Here is a 14,655-nt window from a genome sequence, read left to right as displayed (position 1 = left end):
TCATTAGAGTTAACTGCACCTCAGATTGCAGCCCAAATAAATGTGTCACACAGTTCAAGTAACAGACACATCTCAATATCAACTGTTCAGAGGAGACTGCGTGAATCAGGCCTTCATGGTCAAATTGCTGCAAAGAAACCACTACTGAAGGACACCAATAAGAAGAGACTTGCTTGGGCCAAGAAACACGACCGATGGACATTAGATCTGTCCTTTGGTCTGATGAGTCCAAATTTGAGATTTTTGGTTCCAACCGCAGTGTCTTTGTGAGACGCAGAGTAGGTGAACAAAAGATCTCTGCATGTGAGGTTCCCACCGTGAAGCATGGAGGAGGTGGTGCGATGGTGTGGGGGTGTTTTTGCTGGTGCCACTGTCTGTGATTTATTTAGAATTCAAGGCTCACTTAACCAGCATGGCTACCACAGCATTCTGCAGAGATACACCATCCCATCTGGTTTGCACTTAGTGGGACTATCATTTGTTTTTCAACAGGACAGTGACCCACCACACCTCCAGGCTGTGTAAGGGCTATGTGACCAAGAAGGACAGTGATGAGTGCTGCATCAGATGACCTGGCCTCAACCCAATTGAGATGGTTTGACTTTCAAGCACATGTCCCTCAATTCAATACTGTAAGGTCCCTCAATTCAACACTTGACTGAGGGACCTTACATATGTTGTATGGGGTACAGAGGAAGAGGTAGTCATTCAAAAATCATGTCAAGCCCTATTATTTCACACAGAGTGAGTCCATGTAACTTATTTGATTTTTTACTCCTTTACTAAATTAGACTTCCCTGATCAAAATGGTTTAATACTTATGCAATGACTATACTTAAGTAATCAAATTTGTATAAATCTTAAACATAGTTTTTCTTCCACTTTGTCATTATAATATTTTGAGTAGATTGCTGACAAAAAAAAGACAATTAAAATAATTTTAATCCCACTTTGTAACACAATAAAATGAAGAACTCCAAAGGGTCTGAATACCTTTGCAAGGCACTGTAAAGACAAACACAAAGACAAAACACACACCCACACTTATAAACACAAACACACACAAACCAACAAACACAAACGTACACACTGCAGTGAAAACAGATATCTGAGGCCCAGTGTCATGTGCAGTGCAATACAGTAGTGTTGTTCATTAGTCTCACCTGTAGTTTATGTGTTAGCGACTCCTTCTGAGTCTGGAAGTCATTACCACTCTCCACTTCCTCTTTCAACCTCTCTAGTTCCTGCAGGGAGGGAAAATATACAATCACAGGGCTCACATTACATTCCCCCCCCCCCCCCCCCCCCCCCCCACACACACACACACACACACACACACCTCCTCCTTGGCTTTTAATGCTGACTCCAGTTCTTCTATCGTCTGGTTGAGCTCAGTCTTCTGGGATTTGATGACTGGCGTCTGACCACTAACACACTCCAGCTCTGTCACCTGAGGACATACACAGTGTTGGTAATCATATCGTTTTTATGTTCTTTGTGTAACAATTCTGATCTGTTTGTGTAGCCTCTCTCTAGTATCCCTTTATAAAGTCAGTCAGTCTTACCTGTTTGTGTAGTCTCTCTCTCGTATCCCTTTATAAAGTCAGTCTTACCCGTTTGTATAGTCTCTCTCTAGTATCCCTTTATAAAGTCAGTCAGTCTTACCCATTTGTGTAGTCTCTCTCTAGTATCCCTTTATAAAGTCAGTCAGTCTTACCCGTTTGTGTAGTCTCTCTCTAGTATCCCTTTATAAAGTCAGTCTTACCCGTTTGTGTAGTCTCTCTCTAGTATCCCTTTATAAAGTCAGTCTTACCCGTTTGTGTAGTCTCTCTCTAGTATCCCTTTATAAAGTCAGTCAGTCTTACCCGTTTGTGTAGTCTCTCTCTAGTATCCCTTTATAAAGTCAGTCAGTCTTAACCGTTTGTATAGTCTCTCTCTAGTACCCCTTTATAAAGTCAGTCAGTCTTACCCGTTTGTGTAGTCTCTCTCTAGTATCCCTTTATAAAGTCAGTCTTACCCGTTTGTGTAGTCTCTCTAGTATCCCTTTATAAAGTCAGTCAGTCTTACCCGTTTGTGTAGTCTCTCTCTAGTATCCCTTTATGAAGTCAGTCAGTCTTACCCGTTTGTGTAGTCTCTCTAGTATCCCTTTATAAAGTCAGTCAGTCTTACCCGTTTGTGTAGTCTCTCTAGTATCCCTTTATAAAGTCAGTCAGTCTTACCCGTTTGTGTAGTCTCTCTCTAGTATCCCTTTATAAAGTCAGTCTTACCCGTTTGTGTAGTCTCTCTCTAGTATCCCTTTATAAAGTCAGTCAGTCTTAACCGTTTGTATAGTCTCTCTCTAGTACCCCTTTATAAAGTCAGTCAGTCTTACCCGTTTGTGTAGTCTCTCTCTAGTATCCCTTTATAAAGTCAGTCAGTCTTAACCGTTTGTATAGTCTCTCTCTAGTATCCCTTTATAAAGTCAGTCAGTCTTACCCGTTTGTGTAGTCTCTCTCTAGTATCCCTTTATAAAGTCAGTCAGTCTTACCCGTTTGTGTAGTCTCTCTCTAGTATCCCTTTATAAAGTCAGTCAGTCTTACCCGTTTGTATAGTCTCTCTCCAGTATCCCTTTATAAAGTTAGTCTTACCCGTTTGTGTAGTCTCTCTCTAGTATCCCTTTATAAAGTCAGTATTACCTGTTTGTGTAGTCTCTCTCTAGTATCCCTTTATAAAGTCAGTCTTACCTGTTTGTGTAGTCTCTCTAGTATCCCTTTATAAAGTCAGTCAGTCTTACCCGTTTGTGTAGTCTCTCTCTAGTATCCCTTTATAAAGTCAGTCTTACCCGTTTGTGTAGTCTCTCTAGTATCCCTTTATGAAGTCAGTCAGTCTTACCCGTTTGTGTAGTCTCTCAGCCTCCTCCTGGTAAGCAGCCAGTTGTTGTTTCCACTGTTTGACGTTGGCTGTGGACTCCAGCAGAGCTGCTGTCAGCTTGGCATTGTTGCCCTTCAGGGCTGCCAGCTCGGCCTCCCAGTGCTTGTTAATACTGGACGAACTGGAGACAGACAGACACTTCAGCAGAGTTTCAGTGACCATGACCCAGACATAGGTGCCAAGACCCAGACCCAGTGTATTTGAGACATGACAAGACCAACTGACCAAGACTGCTTTTTTGTGGTCACGACTGGTCTTAAGACTGCAAGATCAAGACTCCATCTCTGATATAAACTCAATCATTGTTTTCCTGAGTTTATTGCAAAAAATAACAATGCTGTCATTTGACTAAAGACTGAACCATTCCAGCACCAATGTAAAAATACATGTTCGACTTCATGTTCATCAGCATTACTGACCTCAGAGGCTAGAGTGGAACTCATGTGGGAACCGTGTATGGGGAATACGAAGGGGTGGGGGAGTGAAATACATTCTCCATTTATTTAGTCATTAATAATTCAAATCAGCACTACACAGTGTTTTGATATAATGCCTAACTGCTGTCCAGGGTTCTGGGACCACATGAATAAAAGATGGATGACTCGACACGTCCAGGTGCGAGCAGACCACGCACACGCGGTGCTGCTGCTGTGCCATTTTCCTTTTAAATAAGAGGTCCCAGTGAACAGCTAAACCCCACCAATACCAGACTGAACATGGGAACACAGTGGAGTACTGTGGATGTTCAGCTTGTACAAGGGAAGATGAGAGTTTTAAAGGAAGGAATTGGAAGATAGTTTTGTATCAATTGGTATTATCTTACCATTTCCAAAGAGAACTGAATGTGCTCATTTATTCAGCCTTCGCCCACTGACCGACCATGCCTTCGCCCACTGACCGACCATGCCTTCGCCCACTGACCGACCATGCCTTCGCCCACTGACCGACCATGCCTTCGCCCACTGACCGACCATGCCTTCGCCCACTGACCGACCATGCCTTCGCCCACTGACCGACCATGCCTTCGCCCACTGACCGACCATGCCTTCGCCCACTGACCGACCATGCCTTCGCCCACTGACCGACCATGCCTTCGCCCACTGACCAACCATGCCTTGCCCACTGACCAACCATGCCTTGCCCACTGAGGTGAACTATCTTTGTGCTTGACACCCTACTCCAGCCCTTGGCTTCAGAGCCTTGTTCTTACCTGTGGGAGAAGGGCAGCTGGTTCTGAGACGGCTCGGGACGGGGCTCGGGTGGGTGCTGCGGCATTTCAGGGGTGGTGCCCCTCTCGTCATCAGTGCCGTTGATGCTCTCCGGGGTCAAAGGTGACTGCAGGTCACCGGTGGCCGACTCCTGGCATGATGTAAACAATAAGGTTAAAGGACCAGAAATACCAGTTGAACTGTATGTTCTCAACTGCTGAGTAAATAAAATATTGATGTAATGTGGAGAGAATACCTGCACAATGAGTTACACTCCACAGAAAGTGATGTTTCAAGTGAGTTTTTGTTTCTCTCAAGTGAGTAGGCCTATGTGTTTTCAAGTGAGCTTGTTGTTTTCTCACTTGAAAAAAGAAACATCGCTTTATGGGAGCATAGCTGACACTGGGAGATCAGAGTTCATCTGAGACTGAGAAGGGATTCATTAATCTGTGTGTTAATCTGATATTAGGATGGGGGAGAGAGGGAGAAATTGGTTAATCCATGGAGGGCAGGGTTCTCCCCAAAGAGTGGAACAGTGCCATTCAACACCTCAATTCTAGGGTAAATATACACTATACTGTATAATGGACATTGTTTGGTCCATTTTTCTACAGCAGTGACAACATTGTGGGGAGACCACCTGAAGGGCTGGAGTGTTAGCCTGGGGTAGTTGGGGATTTCAACACTGGACTGGAGTAAGAGGGCAAAGCAGGAGGGTTATCGGAGACTGGGGTCAGATGACAATGATTTGGATTCCATTTTACCTTCTTTTTTACAGGTACTCTGAGAGGTACTCTGGGAGGTACTTTGTGAGGTACTGAGAGCACATTCTTTTTTAGTGCAGTGACCTGGGGAAGAGTTGCAGGGGAGAAGAGATGGGTTGAATGAGCCAATTGAAACCTGGGGATGGTTAAGCCAGGTTGAGAGTTTAGCCAGGACAGTGGAGTTAACACACTATAGTCTTGCCATGAGAGTACTGGCTTCAGACACTCCCATTAGGAATTAGTTTAACATCTCATCCATGAGTAGTGCTTTGCAGGTAGTGTTTCCAATCACTTCCTGTGATACCTAAATCACTTGGGGTCCATTCACTCCCATTGTTTTCTGGTAACAGAATGTTCATGTTAGTGGTGGGTTGTGTACAAAAACACCAGGTGCTTTGCAGTCTATACCGGTCCAAAAGCTACATTTAATGTGAGGAAACAGGTTTATTTTTAATTAAGGTGAGTAAGTAGGTGTTGGTGAACTATCCCATCTGAGGTAGGGGTGTGTGTTGTTGGGACTACCTGAGAGGGGGTGCTGGTGAGTTCCATCTTCTCCTGGGATTTCTCCTTGGCTAATCGGGCCGCCTCTTTAAACTCTGCAAACTTCTCTGCAAACTGAGAAAGAACCACAATGACACAGACAACACTGACTAAACTAGTTTGTGTGTGTGTGTGTATGTGGTGTGTTTGTGAGCTCAACTTTGGCGATGTGTGTGTGTACCTTGAGCAGGTGGTTCTCTGAGGAGAAGCCCAGGCCATAGACGGTGTTGGCTCGGCTGTCAGCCCACTGGCCAAACTTCTGGGAGGTCTTGGTGAAGGTCATGTTGGGGGTGATGGTGCTGTTGATGATTGCCTGGGGAAGGAGAGAGGAGTTGTATGAATCACAAAAGCAATGCTGACCCATTTGCCTAAAAGATGAGTGGGCTTGTTGTTTTCTGAACGGTTTCCTTCAGCAACAATAACTGTGTTATCTATCTGTGTTTGTGTCAGACGAAAAGTGTGTGTGTGTGTGTGTGCGCATGCATGTGTGTGTTTGTGTGTGTGCACGATACACCCCTATTGATTATTAAACAGGAAGCCGTCAATGAGAGGAGAGGCCCCAGTGAGGCTGATTGACTCTACTGGCATCGACCACAGTGGGTGAGGGAGAGAGGAAGGTGGGCGAGGCACACTGTTGGCCTGTTAGTTCTATGTAAAGTTCTGTGTGTCTATAAAAAAATGTCTTCTCACTGTCAACTACGTTTATTTTCAGCAAACTTAACATGTGTAAATATTTGTATGAACATAACAAGATTCAACAACTGAGACATAAACTGAACAAGTTCCACAGACATGTGACTAACAGAACTGGAATAATGTGTCCCTAAACAAAGGGGGGGTCAAAATCAAAAGTAACAGTCAGTATCTGGTGTGGCCACCAGCTGCATTAAGTACTGCAGTGCATCTCCTCCTCATGGACTGCACCAGATTTGCCAGTTCTTGCGGTGAGATGTTACCCTACTCTTCCACCAAAGCACCTACAAGTACTCGGACATTCCTGGGAGGAATGGCCCTAGCGCTCACCCTCCAATCCAACAGCTCCCAGACGTGCTCAACGGGATTGAGATCCGGGCTCTTCGCTGTCCATGGCAGAACACTGACATTCCTGTCTTGCAGGAAATCAGCCATACTGCTCGTTTTGTGCGTGGTGGCATTGTAATGCTGGAGGGTCATGTCAAGATGAGCCTGCAGGAAGGGTACCACATGAGGGAGGAGGACGTCTTCCCTGTAACGTACAGCATTGAGATTGCCTGCAATGACAACAAGCTCAGTCCGATGATGCTGTTAAACACCACCGTCTCCCTGTAGCGCTGTCATAGGCATCTCACAGTATGGACATTGCAATTTATTGCCCTGGCCACATCTGCAGTCCTCATGCCTCCTTGCAGCATGCCTAAGGCACGTTCACGCAGATGAGCAGGGACCCTGGGCATCTTTCTTTGGTGTTTATCAGAGTCAGTAGAAAGGCCTCTTTAGTGTCCTGCGTTTTCATAACTGTGACCTTAATTGCCTACCTGTTTGCAAGCTGTTAGTCTCTTAATGACCGTTCCACAGGTGCATGTTCATTAATTGTTCATGGTTCATTGAACAGGCATGGGAAACAGTGTTTAAACCCTTTACAATGAAGATCTGTGAAATTATTGGGATTTTAACTAATTATCTTTGAAAGACAGGGTCCTGAAAAAGGTTTATTTTTGCTGAGTTTAGTTACTTCGGGCTGTGTGGATGTTGATGACGAGTGTATCCTAGAGTGGCAGGCAGGCAGCACCTCACCACAGCCCACCCTCTCCCTGCTATTTCCAGCTCAGCACAGTAGCAGTAACCACAGTTGAGTTCACCTATTCGCTAGCTTTACAGCACCAAGGGTCACATGCAAAGCAGTGTAGAGAGTGTGTGTGTGTGTGTGTGGAGAGCTTTACATATCGTTGCGGTACTAAAATAGCTCCTCCCCTGCACCCCTCTGAAGACTAAAATCATTTTTGTTACGACAGAACAGGCCACAACGCCCCCATGCCACTACCAACCATGGGCTCTGCTACTACCATTGGCCATGGAAACACACACACATGTGGGAAATGTAGTGTGTGTGTGTTGAGTGAAACTACAACTTCCTTCAATCTTTGGTTCTGTCTGTCCGTGTCTGTAGGGACGGTCAAATGTGTCAAGTCTGCCTGTGGGAAAGAGAGGGAATACTGTACACAAGTACAGATGTGTGTTTCACGTGCTGTATGTAGTCTGTGTACATCAATCCATGATTGATTCTAAGGGATGTATAGCATGGCGTGCCCTGAGCCTGAGGGAGCCTTCCTGTTGCCACTCCTATTCCCCTTGCTGAGGGGGAACCAGGCACTGTATACAGTGCCTTCAGAAAGTATTCATACCCCTTGACTTCTTGCACATTTTGGTGTGTTACAGCCTGAATTCAAATTCTACACACAATACCCTATAATAACCAAGTAAAAACATGTTTTCAGAAAAATGTGCTAATATTTCTTGAAAATGAAATACAGACATCTAATTTGCATAAGTATTCACACCCCTGAGTCAATACTTTGTAGAAGTATCTTTGGCAGCGATTACTGCTGTGAGTCTTTCTGGGTAAGTCTCTAAGAGCTTCCCACACCTGGATTTTGCAACATTTGCCCATTATTATTTTCTAAATTCTTCAAGCTCTGTCACATTGGTTGGTGATCATTGCTAGACAACCATTTTCAGGTCTTGCCAGATTTTCAAGTAGATTTAATTCAAAACTGTAACTCAGCCTCTCAGGAACATTTACCGGTCTTCTTGGTTTAGCAACTCCAGTGTAGATTTAGGGCAACAGGTAGCCTAGCGGTTAAGAGCATTGGGCCAGTAACTGAAAGGTTGTTGGAACAAATCCTTGAGCCAACTAGGAGAAAAAAAATCTGTTGATGTGCCCTTGAGCAAGGCACTTAACCATAATTGCTCCTGTAAGTCCTGGATAAGAACGTCTGCTAAATTATTAGAATGTTTTGGTGAAATCCTTGAGTGGTTTCCTTCCTCTCTGGCAACTCTCTGCTAGGTAAAGCCCCACCTTATCTCAGCTCACTGGTCACCATAGCAGCATCCACTCGTAGCACGCGCTCCAGCAGATATATCTCATTGGTCACCCCCAAAGCCAATTCCTCCTTTGCTCATCTTTCCTTCCAGTTCTCTGCTGCCTATGACTGGAACAAATTGCAAAAATCTCTGAAGCTGGAGACTCACATCTCCCTCACTATCTTTAAGCACCAGCTGTCAGAGCAGTTTACAGATCATTACCCCTGTTCTTAGCCTATCTGTAAACAGCCATCTATCTACCTACCTCATCCCCATACTGGTATTTATTTATTTTGCTCCTTTGCACCCCAGTATCTCTACCTGCACATTCATCTTCTGCCGATCTACCGTTCCAGTGTTTAATTGCTATATTGTAATTAGTTCGCCACCATGGCCTATTTATTTCCTTAACTTACCTCATTTGCACACACTGTATATAGACTTTTTCTATTGTATTATTGACAGTATGTTTTGTTTATTCCATGTGTAACTCTGTGTTGTTGTTTGTGTCGCACTGCTTTGCTTTATCTTGGCCAGGTCGCAGTTGTAAATGAGAACTTGTTCTCAACTGGCCACCTGGTTAAATAAAGGAAATAAATGAAATAAAAAAGGAAGGAGGCCTGTATCTTTGTAGTGACTGGGTGTATTGATACACCATCCAAAGTGTAGTTAATAACTTCACCAAGCTCAAAGGGATTTCAATGTCTGCCCTTCTTTATCCAATAGGTGCCCTTCTTTGCTATGCATTGGAAAACCTCCCTGGTCTTTGTGGTCGAGTCTGTGTTTGAAATGTACTTCTCAACTGAGGGACCTTACAGATAATTGTATGTTTGGGGTACAAGGACGAGGTAGTCATTCAAAAATGATGTAAAACACTATTATTGCACTCAAAGTCCATTCTATTTGACTTGTTAAGCCAAATTTTACTCCTGAACTTTAGGCTTGAATTCTTATTGACTCAATAAATGTCAGCTTTTCATTAAATTGGTAAACATTTTGAAAAACATAATTCCACTTTAGCATCATTTTTTATTTAGGCTGTAATACAACAAAATGTGGGAAAAGTCAAGGGATGTGAAGACTTTCTGAAGACACTGTATATCTTCCCTCTCCTTTTACACAACTTTGCTGCGCACACACGCACACCAAAACACACACACACACACACACACACACACACACCTTAGAGCCGTCCAGACTGATGATGCGGTAGACGTTGCGCGTGCTGTCGTAGAAGTAGGAGACTGTGACGGCGTGTTTACTAGTGGGAACCCAGTTCTTCTTGGTGGTGGGGTCGATCTGGAAGACATGTGCCCTCGTACTGAAGATGGGCTGCTCTCTGTAGGGGAGACAGGGAGGGGTCAGTATATATATACATATATATAGGAATTAAACTCACCACCCAGTTGTTGGTTCGCACAGCTGCGCCATGGGAAAAAAAAGTACTGGGAGTGTGTGAGGGCTGAGGTAAGAGTGTGGAGTGTGTGTGGTAGGTAACACACACAGCCTCCCAGAGATTGCTACACACATCCATTCTTCACTGTCACCTGCAGCACACAGCACTGGCCATGACTGGGAGGGGGAAACACACGCACACACACACACACACACACACACACACACACTCTTCAGTTCCAGTATTTGTGTGTGATATCTTCAATCCAGATGGAGCCCATTAACATTAACAAGGATTTTTAATACCAGCACTAGAAAGACAAACATTACTTAGCCACAGACAGAAATCACTTACTAGAAATGAATGGATGTAATGTTGAAGTTAATCAAATTGACTGGCTGGGTACATTAAGGTACTAAAACAGGAGCAACAGGGATAAACGATTTTCTACTAGTCCATTAATTAATTACAGTTAACGTGCCTTAGCTAAGACAATAGAGAGGAGGTTCATTAAAGATGATGCATCCCCAGCACAGGGCACGTTTAAACTGTTAGGGCTGCCTGATAAATTTAATAAAATATTAAAGTATGGGCTCCCGAGTGGTGCAGCGGTCTAAGGCACTGCATCTCAGTGCTAGAAGTGTCACTACAGACACCTTGATTCGATTCCAGGCTGTATCGCAACCGGCAGTGATTGGGAGTCCCATAGGGTGGCGCACAATTGGCCCAGCATCGTCCGGGTTTGGCCGGTGTAGGCCGTCATTGTAAATAAGAATTTGTTCTTAACTGACTTGCCTAGTTATATAAAGGTTAAATAAAAGGAAGTGGTTCTTCAACATAATTTTATTTGACAATGTATAGGTTGGTAGCATTAAAGTAGCCAACCTATACTGTGCTACTTGGGAGATAATAGGAGAGTAGTGATATTTGCCTGACGACTCACTACATTCTTGTAATGTCGTTCGCTACATACTTTAGTCTGAGACTGCCATTACTGAAGTGGTTTCTGGTGACGAGGGCTGTTGTACAAAACAAAATCATCAGTGACTGGCTCTGGCCCAACCTATCGTTTTCTGGACCAATCAGACGGCCCCGAAAGTGTTCACATTCAGTGAAGGGTCAAGGAGGTACTCCGATCCAGACTCATTGCAGAGAAGAAACTAACGTCTGTGAGCGTGGCGTAGCATTTGGCCGCAGCAAGGAGTCTGGGTAGTCAGGCAATATAGGTTTGAAAAAAGGAAAATGGGATAAAAGAATGAAAGGAACTGATGGAATAAGTGCTGGAGGTGAGGATGGGAGAGAGAAAGAGCATGTGTGTTAGAGTGAGAGAGAATTAGCTGGAGAGAAGTGGGTCTAACTTCAACCGCCCTGCCTGCGTGTGAGTGTGAGTTTTAAAAGCAGCAGTAGGAAGGGCAGATATGCAAATTTTCCACCAAAGAGCTGAACAATGAGAGCCCCAACCCTGCACACACACATTATATCCATTATCCACCCATTATGTCACACACAGGAGTCAGGGGGAAATAGGAACAATAAGGTTTGAAAACTGCGCACTGATTCTGTAAAAGTTAAAAGGAAAGTGGAGCTAAGCTTTTACACAGAGAAAGTACACAATCCAGAATACAGTCCATTAATGTACTGTATGTGATCAACTGGGTTTGAATCTCGCATGACAGTGTTAGCAAGGTGAGCTAAAGCCTAGGCATTAGGCCTGGGTGCTAATGCAAGTCCTCAGGACAGGCAAGGTTACTAATCACACAAGCATGGTTTACCAAACCAACTCTTAAATCTTTCCCAAGAAAATGAGTGAATGTGGTTATACCAACAGTCCAGCAGGGGGCAGATGTCCATGAGAGTCAGGCTGCAGTAGCAGTGCTGTATCAGATGAGCCAAAGGTGACCTGGTAGTACCTGGGCTGGGTCCACATACACAGATCAGACAACTGTCCTGGCCCAGCTTCCAAACATAACTATGGAGGAAAGCAGCGCTCAGGTAAGGTCTTGGATTAAAGGCATACATAGTACTGCAAGCTAATAGCATAGCCAGCGGCATATCTATGGCTGGGACTGACTGGGCTAGAAGCCTCTTCACATCTTCAACAACAAGCGGTGGGTAGAAGTCTTCCTGTCGGGAATTTGCTAAATGTCTCATACTTCCTCAAAATCCATATATCATAAATAAGTGTAGGCTTAATATATTGAGTGTGATGGAGACAGAGAGACAGAGAGAGAGACAGAGCGAGACAGAGAGAGAGAGACAGAAAGAGAGAGACAGAGACAGAGAGACAGAGAGGGAGACAGAGAGGGAGACAGAGAGGGAGACAGAGAGGGAGACAGAGAGGGAGACAGAGAGGGAGACAGAGAGGGAGACAGAGAGGGAGACAGAGAGACAGACAGGGGGAGAGAGAGACAGAGGGAGAGGAGTGATAATTTACCCGTGAGCAACAGTGCCTTAGATAATGTGCCTACACTCTTTGAGACCCCTGTATAAAACTAGGGGGAAAAGCTCAGGACATGAACAAGCACATTGTTCTCATAACTGGTTCTGTTAGGAGAAGTAGAGCGCTTACTTTGCTTTTTATGAATCACATGTTATTATGACAGCAATTTGCCCCTCAATCACAAGCCATTTGAATATATTCTTCCTGATAGGAGATGGCAGGGAGGAGCAGGAGCCCCATTCAGAAAGCATGAATTTGGACACATTTCCACAGCTACACACACATGTAAAAGGGCACGTAAGCACCAACATGTAAAGTTCAAAGGAGCGTGCCAAATAAAAAGCTAAGAGTGTATCATTGTTTTAAATTAAGGCAAATATACATTTTTCAACCATGTTCCATCTAAAAACTTTGGAATAAACCAAGGCTTTGATTTCTGGTCAAACAGATGAAAAAGGGGTCTTAGAAAACGTTGCCCAGAAAGTCTTAATAAAAGGTATTATAAATACATCAAAACACAATGACGTTGAAGACCCCTTCAGGGTTGGGGTCAACCCCATTTCAATTCAGGAAATACAATGACGTTGAAGACCCCTTCAGGGTTGGGGTCAACCCCATTTCAATTCAGGAAATACAATGACGTTGAAGACCCCTTCAGGGTTGGGGTCAACCCCATTTCAATTCAGGAAATACAATGACATTGAAGACCCCTTCAGGGTTGGGGTCAACCCCATTTCAATTCAGGAAATACAATGACGTTGAAGACCCCTTCAGGGTTGGGGTCAACCCCATTTCAATTCAGGAAATACAATGACATTTCAACCCAAATGATCGTGTAATGCTTTTCTATGAAGAAATTATTTTCTATTTTCTAAACCAACTGGAATTGAAATAGAATTGACCCCAACTCTGCTGCCAACTAATACTAACACTACTTAGTTTTGGAGAAATGACTTGCCTTCTGTAAGTTTAAGAAACATTGCCTTGTAATTACATGACCAAAAACCAATATATCTTAAAATATATTTTCACATTTCGCTCCCTCGTATGAGGCCAGTGTGTAGAATAATACCCAAATATGCAAAGAAGGATATTGCATAAGTATAGCTTTAGCTATTCAGGACACATCCCCATGAAGAGAATGAGGTTCAGAGTCAATGTGTCATGTCATAGCTGACACCATTCTTTCTGCAGACATCTTTGAATCTTAATTCAGAACAGATATTTAAGAGTTTTTGGAAAATGTGGACACATAAAAGATCAAATAAAAACCTGAGGAAGATTTGACAGAAATTCTGTTACCAAAATTTGCATCTGAACAGCTCTACTAGTAAATGTGTTTTTTGTGCATTGTGCATAGAGTTGTGTGGTTTGTTAAACTTTGAAATTAATGTTTTTGGTTTGGCATACCTTTTAAATGAAAAATCCAATACTGTGAAATTGCCCATATGCTAACATTGCATTTAGGTTAGATGTATTTGTGGGTAATTTTCCAAGTAAACACTAAGTAAATCACTAAACCAAAAACAAGACAGATGTGAACTGTAAAGAACCATAGCAGTTTAGCATTAACTAAGTGGGCCCATAACTTTCTTGGGCAGGGCACATTTGGTTTTCAGGGTAATAGAAGACAGCCTCTGTCTTCTGCTTTTGGACGTTAACAAGACAACACTCTATCTTAACTCCTCCACCACATGTACTGGATTGGTTGAACAGTGCAGAAGAAAACCTCCCGGGATCAGGACCAGAATGTGGGCATCCTGCTCAGGGTTTAAATAATAATAATTTACACCTGCTATGTTAAGTTACTGACAGGCTAACAGCTCATTGGTTGCCAACCTACTATAACAGGAAACGCCAGGGCAGGGTCTGTGTGTCCTTATGGCATGATGTTATGTCCCAGCATGCTTTGGTTACCATCTAGGATACCCGCTGATGAAGATCCCAAAACACAAAGCAGAAACACTTCCTCTTCCTGGTGGAGTAACTGACATCCCTACATCCTCAGCGTAACTCAAACCGTTTACCATATCTGCCAGTCTTAACTGTAGGCTACTCAACACATTAGCCTGGACTGTCACGTCAAAGCCATGATTCTTCTTCTTGGAGACCCGCTGACATTAGACATAACTACATAGTGTCAGACAACAATTAGAGGGACTAGTGCAGGTTCACAAACCAGAGATTGAAAACCACAAGATGATGGGTTTCAGAGTGTTGGGCTGTGGTTTCCATCTCAACATCATTATCTTTTCCGTTATACACCTCTGTAATGGAAACTGCCATTAAAAACATACTTGGCATTACAAAACCCTGGTTGGACTGGGTTAACTGAAC

General features: G+C 43.7%; 1 protein-coding gene across 1 annotated transcript in view; it reads right to left on the bottom strand.

Annotated features, from left to right (window-relative positions):
- The window catches only part of LOC110523445 (homer protein homolog 1), a 30,757-nt gene that overhangs the window by 3,422 nt on the left and 12,680 nt on the right, over positions 1-14,655 (bottom strand). The window contains exons 2-8 of the mRNA XM_036977064.1: positions 9,665-9,821; positions 5,604-5,735; positions 5,405-5,497; positions 4,121-4,269; positions 2,872-3,031; positions 1,340-1,450; positions 1,164-1,244 (exon numbers count right to left, since the gene is read on the bottom strand). Coding sequence (XP_036832959.1) covers positions 1,164-1,244; positions 1,340-1,450; positions 2,872-3,031; positions 4,121-4,269; positions 5,405-5,497; positions 5,604-5,735; positions 9,665-9,821 — 883 coding nt within the window. The remainder of the gene's footprint in view (positions 1-1,163; positions 1,245-1,339; positions 1,451-2,871; positions 3,032-4,120; positions 4,270-5,404; positions 5,498-5,603; positions 5,736-9,664; positions 9,822-14,655) is intronic.

The sequence above is a fragment of the Oncorhynchus mykiss genome, chromosome 5, assembly GCF_013265735.2.
Source record: "Oncorhynchus mykiss isolate Arlee chromosome 5, USDA_OmykA_1.1, whole genome shotgun sequence".
Classification (NCBI taxonomy): domain Eukaryota; kingdom Metazoa; phylum Chordata; class Actinopteri; order Salmoniformes; family Salmonidae; genus Oncorhynchus; species Oncorhynchus mykiss.
The sequence above is the reverse complement of the archived record's forward strand: the minus strand, read 5'-3'. Positions and strand labels throughout refer to the sequence as shown.